Source organism: Vigna umbellata, chromosome 1, assembly GCF_029865625.1.
Source record: "Vigna umbellata cultivar VRB3 chromosome 1, Vumbellata_1.0, whole genome shotgun sequence".
In the NCBI taxonomy this organism is placed as follows: Eukaryota; Viridiplantae; Streptophyta; class Magnoliopsida; order Fabales; family Fabaceae; genus Vigna; species Vigna umbellata.
This window is the reverse complement of record NC_142165.1, coordinates 44778246-44798815: the sequence shown is the minus strand read 5'-3', so window position 1 is coordinate 44798815 and position 20570 is coordinate 44778246. Positions and strand designations below refer to the sequence as shown.

At 33.5% G+C, this 20570-nt stretch overlaps 1 protein-coding gene across 1 annotated transcript; it reads right to left on the bottom strand.

The window, feature by feature from the left end:
• Positions 1 to 3022: 3022 nt before the first annotated feature.
• On the bottom strand, positions 3023 to 9263 carry LOC124829733 (uncharacterized). The gene is made up of 8 exons (XM_047303304.2): positions 8757 to 9263; positions 7244 to 7335; positions 6477 to 6624; positions 5755 to 5886; positions 5506 to 5655; positions 3733 to 5277; positions 3477 to 3646; positions 3023 to 3388 (listed from the first exon to the last, which is right to left on the bottom strand). Exons 1-8 carry the CDS (start codon positions 8880 to 8882, stop codon positions 3244 to 3246), a joined length of 2508 nt encoding a protein of 835 aa, XP_047159260.1. The 5' UTR covers positions 8883 to 9263; the 3' UTR covers positions 3023 to 3243.
• Positions 9264 to 20570: the final 11307 nt, after the last annotated feature.

Below are 20570 nucleotides of genomic sequence, written 5' to 3'. Positions count from 1 at the left end.
CTCCAAAACAAATCACACTTGTTTCATACTTACTAACCATTATCTCATACAAAAATTCATTTGTTTGCATAAAACGTAACTTAACAAATTTCAGACACTCATAGCATCAATACACAAACTAATTGTATAGTTTTTATGTTATTGATACCTTGTAATTACTAATTTTATGATTCTAAAGTGATTTGTTTGAATGATTAAGGTGTGTGATGATATAAGATAAGTTGAACTGAGATTATGGTTTTGATTTGACTTACTTGAATTTGTATGATGAAATTGAGAATGTTGATTTGATTATCCCTCAGTGAAGTCAATGTTAGAGAGCTTTTGAGAAGGATAAACTTGTTGGGCGAAGTCAAAGTTAGAGAGTTTTTTACTTGATTGTCACTGAACAAGGATATACTTGCTAGGCGAAGCCAAAGTCATAGAACTTCTGACTTGGTTGTTGCTGAGTAAGGATATGCTTGCCAAAGTCAAATAACTCACTATGTCTTTTGGGAGAAATTAAGTCTATGAGTTCTAGTGATAATTTCACTAAACGAGGTATCTGGTTGTTGGGTGAGTGGGCCTTTAGGCACTACCTGCTGAGCGAGTAGATATTCCCACTAAGGGAAATTAAGAGAGATTGATACTATTTTATATGTACATTCATGTATGTTTAATGTAGGACTATGTGATGTTAAAATGATAATTGATTTATGATGTTTATTTGAGAATGGTGGATATATTTTTGGATAAATATGCATGCGAATAATTATGTGATGAACTTGTTAATAAATATGAGCATTGTATGTGTTTGGTGTAATTTCAGGAATCTAGTGGGGAGATTCTATAGTGACATTTCTTTAGTGTATGTATTGATATATGGATTTGGTATGTCTCTACTAACCATTTAATCTCAACTAAAGAAGGGTGGGGTATGTGGTGAGACGTGCATGAGGTTATAGTTTATGGACTTTATCTTGGCCAAAGATGTTGATAGACTAACCTTGTGTATACGAGCTTGAGATTATGAGCTATTTCACCACCACAAGTGCATAATTCAACAAAATCTGACTTGTATCTGAATAATTGAATCTAGTATGAGTCTTTATATATTTGATATGATTGTCTTTATGAATGAGTGTTGTATGGTAATATCTCTATGTTTGTTTTATAAAAATTCTTTTACACATTAACTTATCATGTTGTTTCTTGTGTGTTTGTTTGTTTATTTTGTCAGAATCACGTTATTGAGTGAGTAGATTAAAAGTAGGTGTCGAAGCATATTTGATTGCACTAGAGTATTCTTTCTTATCTAATAGTTTTTCGTAATTGATTTAGATGTCTTATTTATTATTTATTATTTATTATGATGCTAAAATTAGAATGTTGAGGTAATATTTGGAAACATATTCCTATTTATTTAGTAATATTGGAAATTAATAAAGGTAAAGGGAAAATATCAAATTCCAAAAAGTCTATACGTTTTCAACTAGAAAGTGATTTCATCAATAAATTACTGAACAATTATAACTTATTTTAATCAAAGTTATTATTTTTTAATAAAATATATATTACATACAACATACAAATTTCAAAATTATTTTTTCATAATAAAAATATTTAAATTTACTTTACCATAAATATTTTATCAAATAATTATTCTACGAAAAAGTCAAAATAACCTTTTATGTGATTAATATATTTTAATTACTTATAAAATATTCAAATCAGCTTTAATTTATTTACAATTAGTGTTTAAAAATAATTTTAAACAAATAAGTAGATACTTTTTTATGTTGATTACAAATTATTCAAGATTTTAATTTATAAAGATAAGTTTTAAACAGCATTATATGATAAATAAATAAATAAATATATATATATATATATATATATATATATATATATATATATAGAGAGAGAGAGAGAGAGAGAGAGAGAGAGAGAGAGATACTTTAATAAAATTATATCATAAATATATTACAATTTAAAAAAAATTACATTGGTGATATTTTACTTTTAATTAAATCAATGTTTTAATTAATATAATAAAATTAATGAAATACTTTTAAAGAAAACATAAAAAAGACTTACATTAATTGAAAGAAATATATTTTAAACGTGTTTTTATTAAAAAAAGCAATTAAATGAAATTCACTGGAATGAATATGTAGATGAACTTTTTTACTACATGATATAGTTTAATATTTAGTAAAAAAATATATAAGTTTTGTCCCACATTTTATACTTTATTTATAAATTCAAGAAAATTTTTATGAAAAAATATTTAGGAACAGAATTTGAAACATTATATATAAAATACTTCTTTTAAATATAATATAACTAAATATTTTTTAAGTATCATTAAATTAATTTTTAATTATAAACATTAATATCAATATTCCATTTATAATGTGTATTGATAGTTTGAATACTAAACATTCTTTTTATATAAATTAAAACTTAAACAATTTTTTACAATTTTTTTTATTGTTTAATGTATAAAATTTTCATTTAATATGCAAATTGTTATATTTTTAATTTACTTACTAGCAATTATATATGCTAAGTATTCTCAATTAAGCATCACCAATATATTATATATGGTCAAAATATTATCCATCGTATCTAAGCAAACGTTGTTATAAATAAGTATTAATAACCAATTAAACAATACGATGAGAAAAATTTAAATGGATTTTGTTGTTTATTTTAAAATTGATATTTATTTCATTATATCTATAATCCATTCAATTATAATTTAAGTTATTTTTTTTTCCTTTTCTATTGAGAAAGAATTAGAAAGATAATAATTAAAGTCATTCAATTATTATAATTATTTATTTATATACATAAATACAACCATTATACAAACAATATTATTGGAGACAAATACTTCACTCACATACACAAGTTACACACAATTCATAAGTAAATATTAATGTACTCTATCATTTTATATTTATTAATAATACTTATCATATATAATTCAATCTTTATCTAAACACAGTTAAATTGATGTATTATATCAATCAACAAATTAAAAATTAAGTAACTCGTGTTGCACGGGTAAAAACCTAGTATTTTGTACATTGGCCATGCTGTGTTGTGTTTGGATGGTGGCAAACAGCGCAAATCTGTATATATTGGTTTATTTGTATATATATATAGCTTCAGTTAACTCAAATGTGTAACCAACGAGGTTCCAAAGTTGAAACTATTACCTTATCACTAGTTGAACATAAGAGCCCAAAATCTTAATCACTTCAACGTGATCTTTTCAGCTGGATAAACCCCTTTTTTAGTACTTCTCGTTACTTTCCTGTCAGATTTTTTCTGAATCTTCACTTTGTCTATATGACTAGATGCCATACTTGGTTGTGCAGCCTTTTCCCCGCCATTCCTCCTATCATACAAAAGACCAAAACGTCAAATCAATGCACTCACTAAACCAGCACTACCTGGAAAACACAAAAAAGGGGCCAAACACAAACCTTAAGTGCAAAATCATGAATAACAAACCAACTGCAGCTGCACCACCCAAGACCGATCTTAGCAGTTTCTTCTTTTGAGGTTTTTCTTTTGGTATTTCTTCATCTCCCTCTTTTGTTCCAACTACATTTTCTAAGAAGTGTACTCTCTCATCTGCTGGATTTATTTCATCCTATAAGGCAAAGTTGTAATAGAGACTCAATTTACAATGAAAATGATTGACACAAGCATGCCTGAAAAGGGTCAAAACAAACTTACTTTAACATGCGCCGCACAAGTATGTTCTGAACGGGAGACAGGATCAAATCCATGTTTTGGGCTTAGGCTTGCTGTGAAGGATTCAGTAAGTGATACAACCTCATCACAGTTAACAGGAACTACAACATCATCGATTATCATATCTAGTACTCTCTGGCCTCCATCTCCAATGTATTGAGCTGCATCACCTCTGCTGAAATCATTAGGATCGTCACCACGAGTTGAAGGTTTTTCACAGTCGCCTAAAACTATAGCATTTGAGGCCAGAGGCAGAGAATCGATGTTTAGCTCTTTGCCATCAGTGTCCAACTTAACAATAGTAGACAAGACTTCCGAATTTTTTTGTATACAAGGTTTAATTTCCTCATGTGAGCCATTTCCCACAGAACATGAACTTTTGTTATCTTTATATGATGTAATAGCGCATTTTCCTTTCTGATCCCATTTACAAGACTCGGGCTCGTAACCAGACTGACAGCAACTAGCATTATCCGAACAACTCAAGCCAACTTGAGACTCTCTCTCTTCATATGCTAGAAAATTTTTCAGTGAAGTTGATCTAGTGTCATTGCTACGAGGCACAACTCTATCTGGAGAATTGGTACTGCAGAAGTAACAATCAGGTGAATATAATGAAGGATAAGTTTCCTCGAATTTCTTTACAGAGCAAGAATATCCTGCATTAGAAATTATTTGATACGGCATGTCTCTATATCTCACCATTCCTTGAGATTCGTGCTCTTCTTTTATCTTGTCCCGTCGATCATTCTTGTCATTGTGCACTTTGGAAGACTCAATATTCCTAAAATTGATCTCTGCATCAACTTGATCTCCTATGTCTTCCCTTGAGTAGCAGTTCATGCAAGCAACTACCAGAACCTTCTTCTTGTCGTCGCAAGTTTCAAAGAATTTGCCTCTTTCAGCAGTCTGTGGAGTTGGATTTGAACCGTGAGAGCTGGCACTTTGATATACATTTGGTGTACCATTTTCTTCATGAAATAAATCGGGATCCTTCCTATCTTTTGTAAGTGAGCTAGCATCCCTTTTACATGGTATTTTGTCATTCTTAGGAGTTACATTGACAGAACCATTGCTGCTTAATGACAAATTTTCAAAGTAATCAAAGTCCACAATCCTCCTACTTTCTTGAACTCGTTCCGTTTTAGTATCTAAATGAGATGACATGTGAATAATGCCAGTACGTAAATCCCCACTGGGAGGAGATGATGACCATGTCAGCTCACAATCATGCTCTATGTCCTCAGAACAATGATATTGCAATGACTCCATTGAACATAACAATTCAAAGTCATTATAAATTCCATTTCTCTGTTGCTCTTGGATATCCAATTGAGCTAAATCTTCGGGCAAACAAATACGTTCAGCCATTGGAGAGGCTATGTTGTAGTCTATCTCTGATGTATAATCATACAAGTCATCAGTGTGCAACTCATCAAATTGAAGCACTAGATGTTTGTTTTCTGGGTCCTCATATTGATCCAAATATGTCTCAAAGTCTTTGGTGGAGGCTGTAACTGGGTAACCCTACAAAGTCATCATGCTTTAGGGATACAAGAACAAATATCAAAATGATTTGGTAAGTAGAAGTACATTGTACAGCACATGACATTCACATGGCAAGTTATTTACTTATTTTGGGTCAAATTGGATGAAAAACACTTTGGCAAAAAATGTCAATTGACTCACAAGATCGTCGTTGGCTAATAGCAATTTAATATTTGTTTGAATTGATTAGTGAATTCGAGGACAAACCTGTCTAGATCTTCTTGCATGTTTTTGTAAGTAATAGCCACCAGAGGAATCAGTAGGGATGCTGTGAGATAGTTCTATGCTTCTACGCATGCACCCAACCAAAGCTTTGGGCATGGTTACCATACAGGTCACAATGTCAAAATCTGGAACCTGTGACCACGTTTTTTCATTAGCAAAAGACCATTGTTTAGAGATTAAAAATACAAAGAGAAAATTAATTTTGTATGGAACATGAAGAAAATTTCTTACATTTATCTTCATAGATCTGGATTTTTTGGAGAATGAGCGTATACACATACAAACTTTTCTAGTATTTCTTCTCTCAACTACATCTGATGGAGAGAAGAGGTCAACGCCAGTCAATCCCAAAATTTTGCAAATCTGCATATTAGAAGTTACTGGGATTACTTTGATAATTTTATCTGTATACATGATTCAAATGTTAGAAACATAAACGAATAAAGTGAAGTTTCAGAATTTGTTTTTCTTGCATTCTTATGCTTTCATCAAGAGATTTTCCTACTATTTCAAATAAGCCAGTATCAGCATAATACAGAGATTTCAAACTAAATAAAATTGATAGGATGTGATGGTGAATAACTATTTTGCGTCTTCATGTCATCAGTTACATTAGAAATCATCAAGGTGATGCAATTCAATTACATAATAGTACAGAACATTACGACACAGCATAGTTCAAACTTCAAACAGATTAGAGGGCTGATGGAAGGAATAAAGAATGGTAGAGCACAACTTCTTAAGTATAAACATCCTCAGAACTACACTTCAATTTGAATTCAGAAAAGAAAATTCGCTATCATTCTCCACGCAACCTTCTGCCTCTAAATTCAGATTAAATATTAAGGAAATTTACAGGTTTTAATACAATAATGAAAATGTAAATTTTACTTCTCTTTTCATTTGGTCAGTAATTATCAGTTAAGCAAAGATGTGATAATCGAACACGTTACCTTCAAAAATGAATCAACATTAGAATAAGGCCTATATCTGGCAATGTTCTTCTTAGAAGTAAATGACTGGATTTTGTATGCTTTTATATGCCTTAGCTCCATATGCTTTGCCGACAGCAATTTCCACACCACTTTTGACACTTGAAACCTGAAAACCAATAAAACTGTTTCAGATTCCAAGCAATGTGAATTGCCAATCCAGGAGCAACTTGTGTGATGAATACTAGTACGAGTAGCAATTGTTAAAGGTTGATTTATTTATGTTTGAAAACATGATTTTGTGGCATATTTTTTTATTCAGAAACCATTACTTTCAATTTATTAAAGTATTGAAATAATTATTTTTCAAGTTTTTTTTTAATAACGTATATAATTATTATAACTTCTCAAACACATTTTCCTCAAAAACATACAAACAGATAGGTTCAAAAAAACATTTTCTCGAATTCCTGCTACATTCCATCCAGGTAGTGACATTCATGTGTTAGTCGTTCATTAAAGTTTTTTCTCAAATTCTATCAAGTGTTATCCTCAAAAAATTGATCACCAACTATCCATAAACAGGAAAAAGAACATCTAATGTGCCTTCTCTTAAGATTGTTAGCATGATTAATGCAGCTTTTAATTTTTAATAAACTAGATTTAAACATAAAATATTACGGATTATTTTTCAGAATATCTCACCTTAATATATTAACAGCAATAATAAACATAAAAAATAAAATTTGAAACACAATTGTTGATCAAACATATTATCAACAACGTACAACAATTCTCCATCAGCAAGTAGTTCTGATATAATGAGTTGCTCATCTAGTCTCATCTGCAATACTTCTCCTAGCCAAATTCTTGTTTGAGTCTGTATATAGAAAAAAAAATTAGCTACAACTATGAACAAACTATATCATCTAAAAATTAGTTACAAGAAAAAGGAAAGAAAAAAACCTATAAAATATTTGAAGTGTAAGATTATTTTCGAACAGTGAGGCAGAGAACCACTGATCATGTCTCAGAGGCAGAGGACGAAAAGCAATTATAATTCTATAGTGATTAACAACTGATAATGTGTTTCTCTAGCAACTTCTACATCTATATCTACGAATATATTCGTTAGAAGTATGATGTTAAAAGCTGAAGTTTTAACTTTTAACTTGATTCCATGGTTTAAAAGCTGAAGTTTTGTTGTCTTGCCAACCGAAAAGTCCAACATTACCACCCCAGATTCAACACTGAAGAACAGAAAGCTCTCCATAAACAAGCAAGAGATGTTTCTATTTTAGTCAAATTTTGATACAATGCAAGTATAATAAAAATTACTCTATCAAACATGAGAAATTATTCTAAATTTTACTTTTAAAGTAAAATAATAAAAAAATAATAATGCTCCATTATATGACATAATTGAATTACAGTGTTAAAAACTTCTGCTACACCAGACTATTCCAATCTTTTTCCACAGGGATAATGTCAGAAATAAGGAATTGCATTATCCTACAAATTCTCTACCAGTATCAAGTGGCTATAACTTACGATATTTCTGAAGCATTAACAGCCACAGAAACCCATTTTTGTATATCTCAACTTCTCATTTTCTCACAGACTAAATTTTATCAGTCCATTTTAGTATACTTGTTTAAAACTGAAATATAATTAAAATTAATTAATCATTACATTAATAAAAAAGTGGTAAATATTATATACGCGTACTAATCAACAATTAAAAAATAAACAAGATTTTAAATGTCAAACTTGATATAAAAAATAATAGTAATTAAAAATAAAATCTCAAGAAGAGTATATTTAGAGATATCTTTATCTTTTATGTACAATGAAAGTGGCTAAGAATCACTTATATTTAAGAGTGAAAAATTAATTACCCAAGTTACCAGTTCAAAAACGATTTCCATTCAATGTCGATAAAACTAACGAGCACAAAGAACATTATCTCATTTCCTCGGTCCTGTTCGAAGGACTTCGACACAACAACACACACAAACATCACAGAGCCAACATTTGATAGACAACAAAGTTAACAAGCACAATATAAGTTCATATTACAGATATCCAAACAGATACAATCCTAATTCCAAATCATCAAAACGCTCGATCTACGGTAGCACAAGAACTACAAAAGATGCATACAATTATCGTCTTCCAACGTTGGCTGATACTGTTAATCAACCACACAATCCGATTCCAAAAAGCAAAAACTATACACAGATTGGTTACTAAATCGCAATAAGAATAACCATGGAAACAGTGACAGAGAGAGTGATAAACCTGCAGGAATGCATCATCGAGTTGTCGAAAGTTGGATTCGGAAGAAGAAGAAGAAGAAGAAGAAGAAAGAATTGTTAAGAGCTCCGTGGATGGAGCAGTTTGCGATGAAGAAACCTCACAAACCATTGCTCTGTTTTCCCCCCAAAACTGTCACCCCCAATTCACCACGTAAGCAATACCCGACACGCTTTTGTATACATGTATGTGGTGGTGTGCAGCAGTAAGTACGTAACAAGGTTCCAGTACCTGCTACATCTTAGTATCGGCGTCGTTTGCGTTGTGTCATTGTTTCCTGCGACGGACAAAAAGTGGTGTGTCACAAAAGACACAGCGCGGATTCTGGCTTTTGGGCTTTTGGTTTTCTGTACAGTGGAACACAAAGTTTGAAAGTTGAAATGAAACACAGTATGCTTAATTTTATGAAGTTGTACTTATTAACCCACACTTCCTATTTACAACCACATTTTTCGGTCAACATCTTCATTCCTTCTCGTGCCCTTCCATTATTAAAAATTTTATGCGTGAAACCTAAACACTGATTACTTAGCAAAGGGTGTTATTTATGAATTGCACCTATCCTTAATTAAATGCCATGTTTCGAGGAGTTAATAATGTTATAATATATTACTCGTAGGATTTTCAGACGGCATTATTATTTCAATTCATTAAAAGGCCACTCTCAGGGTCCCACTATCAACTATTTCTCGATTATTAGGGGAAATTAGCAAGAAAAATAAATTATAAAAGAAAAATAGAAATTTGGTTTTATAAAACGACCAATAAATTATATTTTCTAACATTTTTTTTTTATTTTGCGATGGGTGATGAAAAAAAATACTATTCGCATTCCATCGTTGGATTGTCTACATTAGTTAACTTTGAATGGAGGAAGCGTGTTCGGTTTTTATGATGGAGAGTTATTTATATGCATATTATCATGGTTAAAAGGCATCTAAGGTTGTTACGTGTCCTCTCCTCAGGCACAGCCTCAAATCTTGTCTCCTTGTAATTTCCTTTTGTCTTGCATTATGTCAACAAAAATATGAGATGATTGATAGAGCTGTAGGTCAGAAGATTCTCTGCAACTCCAATCCTGCAAATCGGAACAGAAAAGGGAAATAGAATATAAAATATGAGTGCTTTTGTTTTTGTTTATGTGGTGAATGCATCACGTTAAAGATCCAATACTGAATCTATACAATTGTAGGGTGTATTCGGAAAATATTTGTTGCTATCATATACAATAGTTACACATAATTTAGGAATTAAGATTTAAAATAATTCAAATATTTTTTTTCTTTTGCATTTTTTATAGTTAAAATCGTAATAGAGTTTTATATTTTAAATAAGACAATATTTTATATGTATAATGTAAATGTAAAAATAAAATTGTAATAGAATTTTATTGTTTATGGCCATGATTGGATTTTCGACAAGATTGATATTTTTGTATCTAATTCAAACAAAATTTATGAAGGAGTAATTATATTATGATTGGTAATAAACAAAGCTTAAATTTAAGATTTGAAGGTAAATTCCTAAGTTTCTGCTGACTTAACTCTCTAAGTCAAATCAACTTTATGTATGTGTGAGACCCTGGATAATTAGCAAATTTAATCCTGACATCACACCACTAACACACACACCACGTCACTGTTGCGGGTAATTAAAAACACACTTTCAACTCTGATTTTCACCTCTGCAATGCACAGAAAACTGAACCACCATCATTCTCTGCAACATTAAAAACGCACCACTCCTTACATGCACACCTGCCACTTGTCACGTTAGAAACTTACAAATCAGAATTTAGTATGCAGGTGTCAGTCTTGGACATGTTTGTTCAAGCAAACGTTACTTTAACAAAACCAAAGTTTTCTGAGAACCCTTTCACCTGCACACTCATTCATCTTCTTCCTCAGAAAACCAAACTCTTCATTTTCTCCAAATTTCTCTCTAAGAATCCTTAACTTCTCTCTATCAGAAAACTCACGTTTCCTCTCTGATCACAATTGCAGCACCATAGGAATGTTAGTACTGCTGTGATCTCCATTTTGGACCAAACAGAAACTGAATCCAATCTGGTAAGCCTTCTTACTGTATTTCGTTCTTAGGTTTCTGGAAGAATAGAGTTTTAGTGCATGCAAGTATGTAGTCTCAGAGTTCTGCAATTTTTGATTAGATTTGTTTTGGAAGAATCAAGAATATAATAGAAGCATAGTTGGATAAAGCCATTTTCATCTAGGACAAGTTGGAACTTCAATCCGGGTAAGGGAAGCTTATATGTTTAATTCATACTGCTTGATTTTATAATCTGAGTTGCATGTATATGAAATCTGATATTTGAGCCTTATGAACGTTTACTGATATGAGATATAAATTCTGGTTCATTTGCATGTTGTTTTGGATACGCATGAAAGATGTGTGAATGTTATAGAGTTGGAATGATTAGATCGATTGAATCTGTCATGAATGAACACTGCTTAATTGTATTATATATGTTGTTGCTGATTTTTGATTTAAATGTATATTGATTTGATTCTGTATAAATGGAGTATGGTGATTGTATATTTGGAATGATCCAAATGTTGAAATCTGTATGATTTGATGTATTAAATCTGAAAGGAAAGTTGTCAAGTTCATAAAAATCGAAATCTGGAAAATTCTGTTAAGAGTTGAGAAATCTGGTCTCTGTACTGATAAAGGACGTTCGTCCCTGTACGGTCTTAAACCGTTCGGTTTTCAGTTAAGCTTACTTAGACTAGAATTCTTTCATTTGGAAAGAATTCTGCCCGAGAATGAGCGTCCCTAGTTGATGATCTGAGCGTTCGTCTAGCTCAGTAGTATTTAAATATTTAAAACTTTATAAATGAGTGACGTTCGGCCTTAAGTAGAGCGTCCGTCCTTAATAACGTTCGTCCTAAATGAAGTTCGACCTTCTGTTGAACGTTCGTCTACAGAGCGTTCGTTTCTATATTGAACGTTCGTTCATAACTGGTGTTCGGTCATATACCTAAACGTTCGTCCTACCCAACGTTCGGTTTATACCAACGTTCGTTCTGATTGTGCTCGGTCATTGACTTAGCGTTCGTTCCAAAGCGGGGTTCGGTTTCTAAACTGAACGCTCGTCCCTATTATTGAATTTTGAGCGAACATAACTGGCGTTCGTCCAAATTGTTAAATTACGTTCGTACTTGGACTGCCAGTGCTGTTCTTCTGAAATCAATTATATTGCTGGTGTATCTAAACACTTATCACTGGTTTTATTCCTTGGGTTCTATCTAGATTCTTTACACTTAAAATCTTTCAATGTATTATTCATCTCTTCTAAAGATCAGTATTTTCAAATTATCAAGAGTTGAAGCATATTAAGTGAATAAATGACTCGTTTCTTTTGTTCAGAAACGTGAAATCAAAGGTTCTGTGATAAGTTCATTTTATTTGATTAAAGAATGCATGACGTTAATATTAAGAGAGTGAAATACAGAATGGAGATATTATAATTATGAAAGGATATGATGGTTGAACACGACATGATATGATTATATGGTTTTGAACTTGAATGAGCGTTCCATGGAGGAGCTTCTCAGTTGTATTAAATGCTAAATTTGTAAAGTATGAACATGGACAAGTTACTGATGGCTTGGTCCATCCTGATATTCCGTGATGCTCATCTTCACGTAGAAGGGGGTAGTCATGCGTGGGAATGGCAGGAGGTCATTCGTATCCCTCACTTAGCAGGGGCGAATGATTAACCTCAAGTGGAGGTCATTCGTATCCCTCACTTAGCAGGGGCGAAGGATTAACCGCATGTGGAAGCTGATTAGGTATATCCCGGCTACCACACCACTTGGGTGCAAGGACGCCTGTAACTACATGGTTCATACAGTTCAGTACAGTCTGTTTTATATAGATTTATATGTTAAATTTTATGATTAAGTTGTTTGATGTATCTGTGAATTAAATTGTGAACTGTATGTATGTTGTATTAATTAAACAATATAAGCTTACCCTTGCAATTTTACTGGTGCTGTTTACTGTCCATGTATAATCCGTCTTGTCAAAATGCAATGATCATCCGTTGTGGATGTGAGCAGAGGGTGATGCATCTCTTGAAGTATTACTGGAAGAAGAAAATTTGGAAGATGCAAACCTGGTTGAAGTTGAAGTAAAAGCTGAACAGTAGAGGCGCGATTCCGTAGCAGTTTTAGTCTAGTGTGTTGTGCAGTATTTTTGGCAGTTGTGTATATATATAGTTCTGCAGATCTGTTTTGTGTTTATCTGAAAATTTGGAATTCTGTCAAGTGCTGGACTGTATTTTGATATTCTGTATTTAAATTCTACAGAATGGATAATCAGAACTGGTTTCTGTTTATTTTTTTTTTATGAATTCTGAACACTGCAGATTTTACTGTACGTGCTGTATGTTAAGTTTTAAAATTCTGAGCTACTGTAATATTCTTAAGACTGCACTGTTTATCTCTGTAAATGTGATCAGTTCTGGTTAATGGTAATTATCATTATTTTGGGATGTTACATTAGTGGTATCAGAGCAGTTTTGTTCTCTTAAGGACACTGTAGGGTTATGAGTGCACTGTGTTTTGCTGTGTGCTTATTATATGTTTAATGAGTTATTATTATTTAACTCTTGGACATAACGAACGCTCCAGCCATCTTCATGGATTACATGAACCGGATATTTAGACCCTATTTGGATAAATTTGTAGTTGTGTTCATAGATGATATTCTCATCTACTCCAAAACCAATGCTGAACATGAAGAACACTTGAGAACAGTACTAACCGTGTTGAGGGAGAAAGAGTTGTACGCAAAGCTGTCCAAGTGTGAATTCTGGTTAAAGGAGGTGCAGTTTCTGGGGCATGTGATATCGTCTGAAGGTATTTCAGTAGATCCCTCTAAAGTGCAAGCAGTGTTAGATTGGAAGAGCCCGCGTTCAGTCACTGAAGTGAGGAGTTTTGTGGGGCTGGCTGGTTATTACAGACGTTTCATAGAGGGGTTCGCCAAGATAGTGGCTCCTCTTACTAGATTGACTAGAAAGGATCAGCCATTCGCTTGGACTGATCTGTGTGAGGAACGGTTCCAGGAGCTGAAGATGAAATTGACGAGCGCGCCAGTTTTGATTATTCCAGACACGTCCAAGCCATTTGAAGTGTACTGTGACGCATCTCACCAAGGTTTGGGCTGTGTGCTCATGCAAGAGAGACGTGCAGTAGCGTACGCGTCTCGCCAGTTGAAGATTCATGAACGCAATTATCCCACACACGACCTGGAGTTGGCAGCTGTCGTTTTTGCACTAAAGATTTGGAGGCACTATTTATACGGATCAACGTTCCAAGTCTTTAGTGATCACAAGAGCCTCAAATATTTGTTTGATCAGAGGGAGCTGAATATGAGGCAAAGACGTTGGCTGGAATTTTTAAAAGATTATGATTTTGAACTGCTATATCACCCTGGGAAAGCCAACGTAGTGGCAGACGCCCTAAGCAGGAATACAGTACAAGTCTCATTGATGATGGTGAAGGAGCTGAACTTGGTGGAGAATTTTAGAGATCTAAGATTACAATTTGAATTAGGAGAGAACGTAATAAGGTGCTGTAATCTTAGAATTTCTAGTGATGTGTTTGACAGAATCTGGATGAAGCAACGTGAGGATGAAGAACTGTTGAAGATATTTGATGCACTCGGTTCAGAAAAAGCTAAGGAGTTTAATGCTGGAACGGATGGTATGTTGCGTTATTTGGGAAGAACTTGCATTCCCAATGATGGAGAGCTGAAACGTATTATATTGGAAGAAGCTCATCATAGTCGTCTTAGCATACACCCCGGTATGACTAAGATGTATCAAGATCTTAGGAAATCTTTCTGGTGGCCGGGAATGAAGAGTGATGTTGCACGCTTTGTGGCATCTTGCTTAACCTGTCAACGCGCCAAGGCTGAACACCAACGTCCAGGTGGATTGCTTCAACAATTGGAGATTCCTGAATGGAAGTGGGACAGCATTTCCATGGACTTTGTGACTCATCTGCCACGCACAGTCAAGAATCACGATTCAATCTGGGTAATTGTGGACAGATTAACTAAGAGCGCCCACTTCTTAGCCGTGAATTTGAAGATGTCAATGACAAATTTGGCTAAGCTGTACATCAAGGAGATAGTGCGTCTTCATGGAGTGCCTTCAAGCATAGTTTCTGACCGAGACACGAGATTCACATCTCGGTTTTGGCAATCTTTACAAGGTGAATTGGGAAGCAAGCTACAGATGAGTTCTGCGTATCATCCGCAAACAGATGGCCAATCTGAAAGGACCATCCAGACGTTAGAAGATTTGCTTAGGACGTGTGTCCTGGACCATTTAGGCGCATGGGATGAGGTCTTGCCACTAGTGGAATTCACATACAATAACAGTTTCCAGTCTAGCATTGGTATGGCGCCTTTTGAAGCTCTCTATGGAAGGAAGTGCAGAACGCCACTTTGCTGGTTTCAGGAAGGAGAGAATGTGCTAACTGGACCAGAACTTATCCAGCAAACTACTGATAAAGTGAAATTGATTCAGGACAGATTGAAGACATCCTTGAGCAGACAGAAATCTTATGCAGATAGGAGGAGAAGACCCTTGGAGTTTGCAGCAGGAGACCATGTATTTTTAAGGTTGAATCCAATCACTGGAGTGGGAAGAGTTGTTCGTCCAAAGAAGCTGTCTCCCAAGTTCATAGGACCGTATCAAATTCTGAAGAAGATTGGACCAGTAGCTTATGAGCTTGCTTTGCCTCCTCAACTATCAAACCTTCATCCTGTTTTCCATGTGTCTCAACTCAGAAAGTATATAGCCAATCCCTCTCATGTTTTAGAACTGGAAGACATTCAACTACAACCTGATCGAACGCTGGAGTTGCAACCAATCCGCATTGATGATGTTCGCACTAAATTACACAAGAGGAAGGATGTTCGATTGGTGAAGGTAGTGTGGGATGCCAAGAATGGAGATTCAACGTGGGAGGTGGAGAGTGCAATGAGGGACTTATATCCACACTTATTCATAGGTAAATTCTGAATTTTCGAGGACGAAAATTTTTGTAGTTAGGGAGAATGTGAGACCCTGGATAATTAGCAAATTTAATCCTGACATCACACCACTAACACACACACCACGTCACTGTTGCGGGTAATTAAAAACCCACTTTCAACTCTGATTTTCACCTCTGCAATGCACAGAAAACTGAACCACCATCATTCTCTGCAACATTAAAAACGCACCACTCCTTACATGCACACCTGCCACTTGTCACGTTAGAAACTTACAAATCAGAATTTAGTATGCAGGTGTCAGTCTTGGACATGTTTGTTCAAGCAAACGTTACTTTAACAAAACCAAAGTTTTCTGAGAACCCTTTCACCTGCACACTCATTCATCTTCTTCCTCAGAAAACCAAACTCTTCATTTTCTCCAAATTTCTCTCTAAGAATCCTTAACTTCTCTCTATCAGAAAACTCACGTTTCCTCTCTGATCACAATTGCAGCACCATAGGAATGTTAGTACTGCTGTGATCTCCATTTTGGACCAAACAGAAACTGAATCCAATCTGGTAAGCCTTCTTACTGTATTTCGTTCTTAGGTTTCTGGAAGAATAGAGTTTTAGTGCATGCAAGTATGTAGTCTCAGAGTTCTGCAATTTTTGATTAGATTTGTTTTGGAAGAATCAAGAATATAATAGAAGCATAGTTGGATAAAGCCATTTTCATCTAGGACAAGTTGGAACTTCAATCCGGGTAAGGGAAGCTTATATGTTTAATTCATACTGCTTGATTTTATAATCTGAGTTGCATGTATATGAAATCTGATATTTGAGCCTTATGAACGTTTACTGATATGAGATATAAATTCTGGTTCATTTGCATGTTGTTTTGGATACGCATGAAAGATGTGTGAATGTTATAGAGTTGGAATGATTAGATCGATTGAATCTGTCATGAATGAACACTGCTTAATTGTATTATATATGTTGTTGCTGATTTTTGATTTAAATGTATATTGATTTGATTCTGTATAAATGGAGTATGGTGATTGTATATTTGGAATGATCCAAATGTTGAAATCTGTATGATTTGATGTATTAAATCTGAAAGGAAAGTTGTCAAGTTCATAAAAATCGAAATCTGGAAAATTCTGTTAAGAGTTGAGAAATCTGGTCTCTGTACTGATAAAGGACGTTCGTCCCTGTACGGTCTTAAACCGTTCGGTTTTCAGTTAAGCTTACTTAGACTAGAATTCTTTCATTTGGAAAGAATTCTGCCCGAGAATGAGCGTCCCTAGTTGATGATCTGAGCGTTCGTCTAGCTCAGTAGTATTTAAATATTTAAAACTTTATAAATGAGTGACGTTCGGCCTTAAGTAGAGCGTCCGTCCTTAATAACGTTCGTCCTAAATGAAGTTCGACCTTCTGTTGAACGTTCGTCTACAGAGCGTTCGTTTCTATATTGAACGTTCGTTCATAACTGGTGTTCGGTCATATACCTAAACGTTCGTCCTACCCAACGTTCGGTTTATACCAACGTTCGTTCTGATTGTGCTCGGTCATTGACTTAGCGTTCGTTCCAAAGCGGGGTTCGGTTTCTAAACTGAACGCTCGTCCCTATTATTGAATTTTGAGCGAACATAACTGGCGTTCGTCCAAATTGTTAAATTACGTTCGTACTTGGACTGCCAGTGCTGTTCTTCTGAAATCAATTATATTGCTGGTGTATCTAAACACTTATCACTGGTTTTATTCCTTGGGTTCTATCTAGATTCTTTACACTTAAAATCTTTCAATGTATTATTCATCTCTTCTAAAGATCAGTATTTTCAAATTATCAAGAGTTGAAGCATATTAAGTGAATAAATGACTCGTTTCTTTTGTTCAGAAACGTGAAATCAAAGGTTCTGTGATAAGTTCATTTTATTTGATTAAAGAATGCATGACGTTAATATTAAGAGAGTGAAATACAGAATGGAGATATTATAATTATGAAAGGATATGATGGTTGAACACGACATGATATGATTATATGGTTTTGAACTTGAATGAGCGTTCCATGGAGGAGCTTCTCAGTTGTATTAAATGCTAAATTTGTAAAGTATGAACATGGACAAGTTACTGATGGCTTGGTCCATCCTGATATTCCGTGATGCTCATCTTCACGTAGAAGGGGGTAGTCATGCGTGGGAATGGCAGGAGGTCATTCGTATCCCTCACTTAGCAGGGGCGAATGATTAACCTCAAGTGGAGGTCATTCGTATCCCTCACTTAGCAGGGGCGAAGGATTAACCGCATGTGGAAGCTGATTAGGTATATCCCGGCTACCACACCACTTGGGTGCAAGGACGCCTGTAACTACATGGTTCATACAGTTCAGTACAGTCTGTTTTATATAGATTTATATGTTAAATTTTATGATTAAGTTGTTTGATGTATCTGTGAATTAAATTGTGAACTGTATGTATGTTGTATTAATTAAACAATATAAGCTTACCCTTGCAATTTTACTGGTGCTGTTTACTGTCCATGTATAATCCGTCTTGTCAAAATGCAATGATCATCCGTTGTGGATGTGAGCAGAGGGTGATGCATCTCTTGAAGTATTACTGGAAGAAGAAAATTTGGAAGATGCAAACCTGGTTGAAGTTGAAGTAAAAGCTGAACAGTAGAGGCGCGATTCCGTAGCAGTTTTAGTCTAGTGTGTTGTGCAGTATTTTTGGCAGTTGTGTATATATATAGTTCTGCAGATCTGTTTTGTGTTTATCTGAAAATTTGGAATTCTGTCAAGTGCTGGACTGTATTTTGATATTCTGTATTTAAATTCTACAGAATGGATAATCAGAACTGGTTTCTGTTTATTTTTTTTTATGAATTCTGAACACTGCAGATTTTACTGTACGTGCTGTATGTTAAGTTTTAAAATTCTGAGCTACTGTAATATTCTTAAGACTGCACTGTTTATCTCTGTAAATGTGATCAGTTCTGGTTAATGGTAATTATCATTATTTTGGGATGTTACAGTATGATATAAAGATTTTATTTATTTTTAAATAAGGTGAAAATTTAAAATTAAAGTAATATTACCATATTTTGGAATTAAAAAACGAGATACATTATTTTAATAAAAAAATAAGATTTTTTTTTTGCCTTTATAGTTATTTATTTGTATTCATAATTTTTAAATTGTGTAGTTAATGAATATATGTATTGTTAGAGTAAATTATCATTAAGCTACCCAGCTATTCTTACTATTATTTTTATCTCCTAACGTTACATGGTTGGTTATTTTATGGGAGTGCAGGATAAAATTATGGAGGTGTAGGAAGAAATTTCCAGTTGCGGATTGTACCGTATCAAGTTACAAGAAGCCCAATATCAAATTGAGTTAAGCCTGAATTGAGCCATTAATATGGAATGTAATTTAGAGCATTCTATATAAAATCTTAGATCACCCTTTCTAGTAAAACGATTTTTCTGTTAAATTTATTTTATTTTATAAATATACTTTTTTTATCAATACAGTCACTATGATTAGAAATCTAAGTCAAAAAAAAAAAACTGACAAACAGATTCTACTTTTATAGTATTTTTAAGTGTTTTCTCTTTTCACATCATACAATGTACAAAGTAATAGTAATAGAAAGATAGATTTAGCTTTTTAAAGATACATAAAGGATAATAGAAAAACTAAAAAGGTAAAAAATAAGAAACTTAAATTAAAATTGTAAAATTTTATAAAATATAAGGATGAAAATTACAATTAAGCCTATATTGAAATAGCTCTAAATTGGTCTATCGTTGAAATGACTTTTTGAACGGTAGGAAAATGATGTCGAGAAAATCTTTTTAAGTGACTTCAAAGTCAAAAGAGAAAGAAAAAGAAAAAAAAAATTGTTATGTAAATAATTATTATTTATTAGAAAAAGTTCGCATACAAACAAAATTTTCACCACCTAATGAAACTTTTTTTTTCTTTTTGTTCTAACAACACAATAATTAAATCAAGCATGCCTTTTCGTTGGAGGAGAGGTGTCTAATCAGGCGTGGCTATTAATAGTCATTTTTAGTATGGCCCACATCAAGTTAAATTAAATGGGCGGGTTATTCAGTTATTGGGCTATGAATCGGAGCTGTGACCCAATTTCATCTATCTAACCGCTTTGGACCTCCTAACTAGAATAAGGCTATTGTATCCAGCACGCTCTCAATTACTAACTGCACCTCCATAATCATAAATTTATATTCAGAAAAAATCATTTTGGAAATCCTATTCCGAAAAAGCTTTGCCAAAATGTATTTGACCGAAATATGATTCCGAAAATTCTGTTTAGGATATTTAGTTCTGAAAATTCTGTTTCAAAAAATTTATTTCAGAAATTTTATGTCACATTTTTCTAAGGGTGTGAGAAGAAGTTGCAAGGGTGCAGCATGTAAAAGAGTGATAATAAAATAACAATTTCTTGTTCTTCCTTAACTTACTTTTGGAATTGAAAAACACACCTAAAAAGTAGCCAACACTAATAACATCACAATAGCTAAAAAGTGACGACGTTAAAGAAATCAAACAAAAAACATAAAAGAAATAAGGTTGAAACATCATGGAATGATGTTAATGAAGAGGTTAAAACACACCGACTAAACCCTAATTTTTGGCAATTTATTATGTCATTATGTGTTTGGTGTTTCGTAACGTTGTGATTTATTTTGTGCATCTTTCATAAAGCAGCATCATTTTATTCGGTGTAAAATTATTTGCTCTTCTCTTCTTCTTCTGCA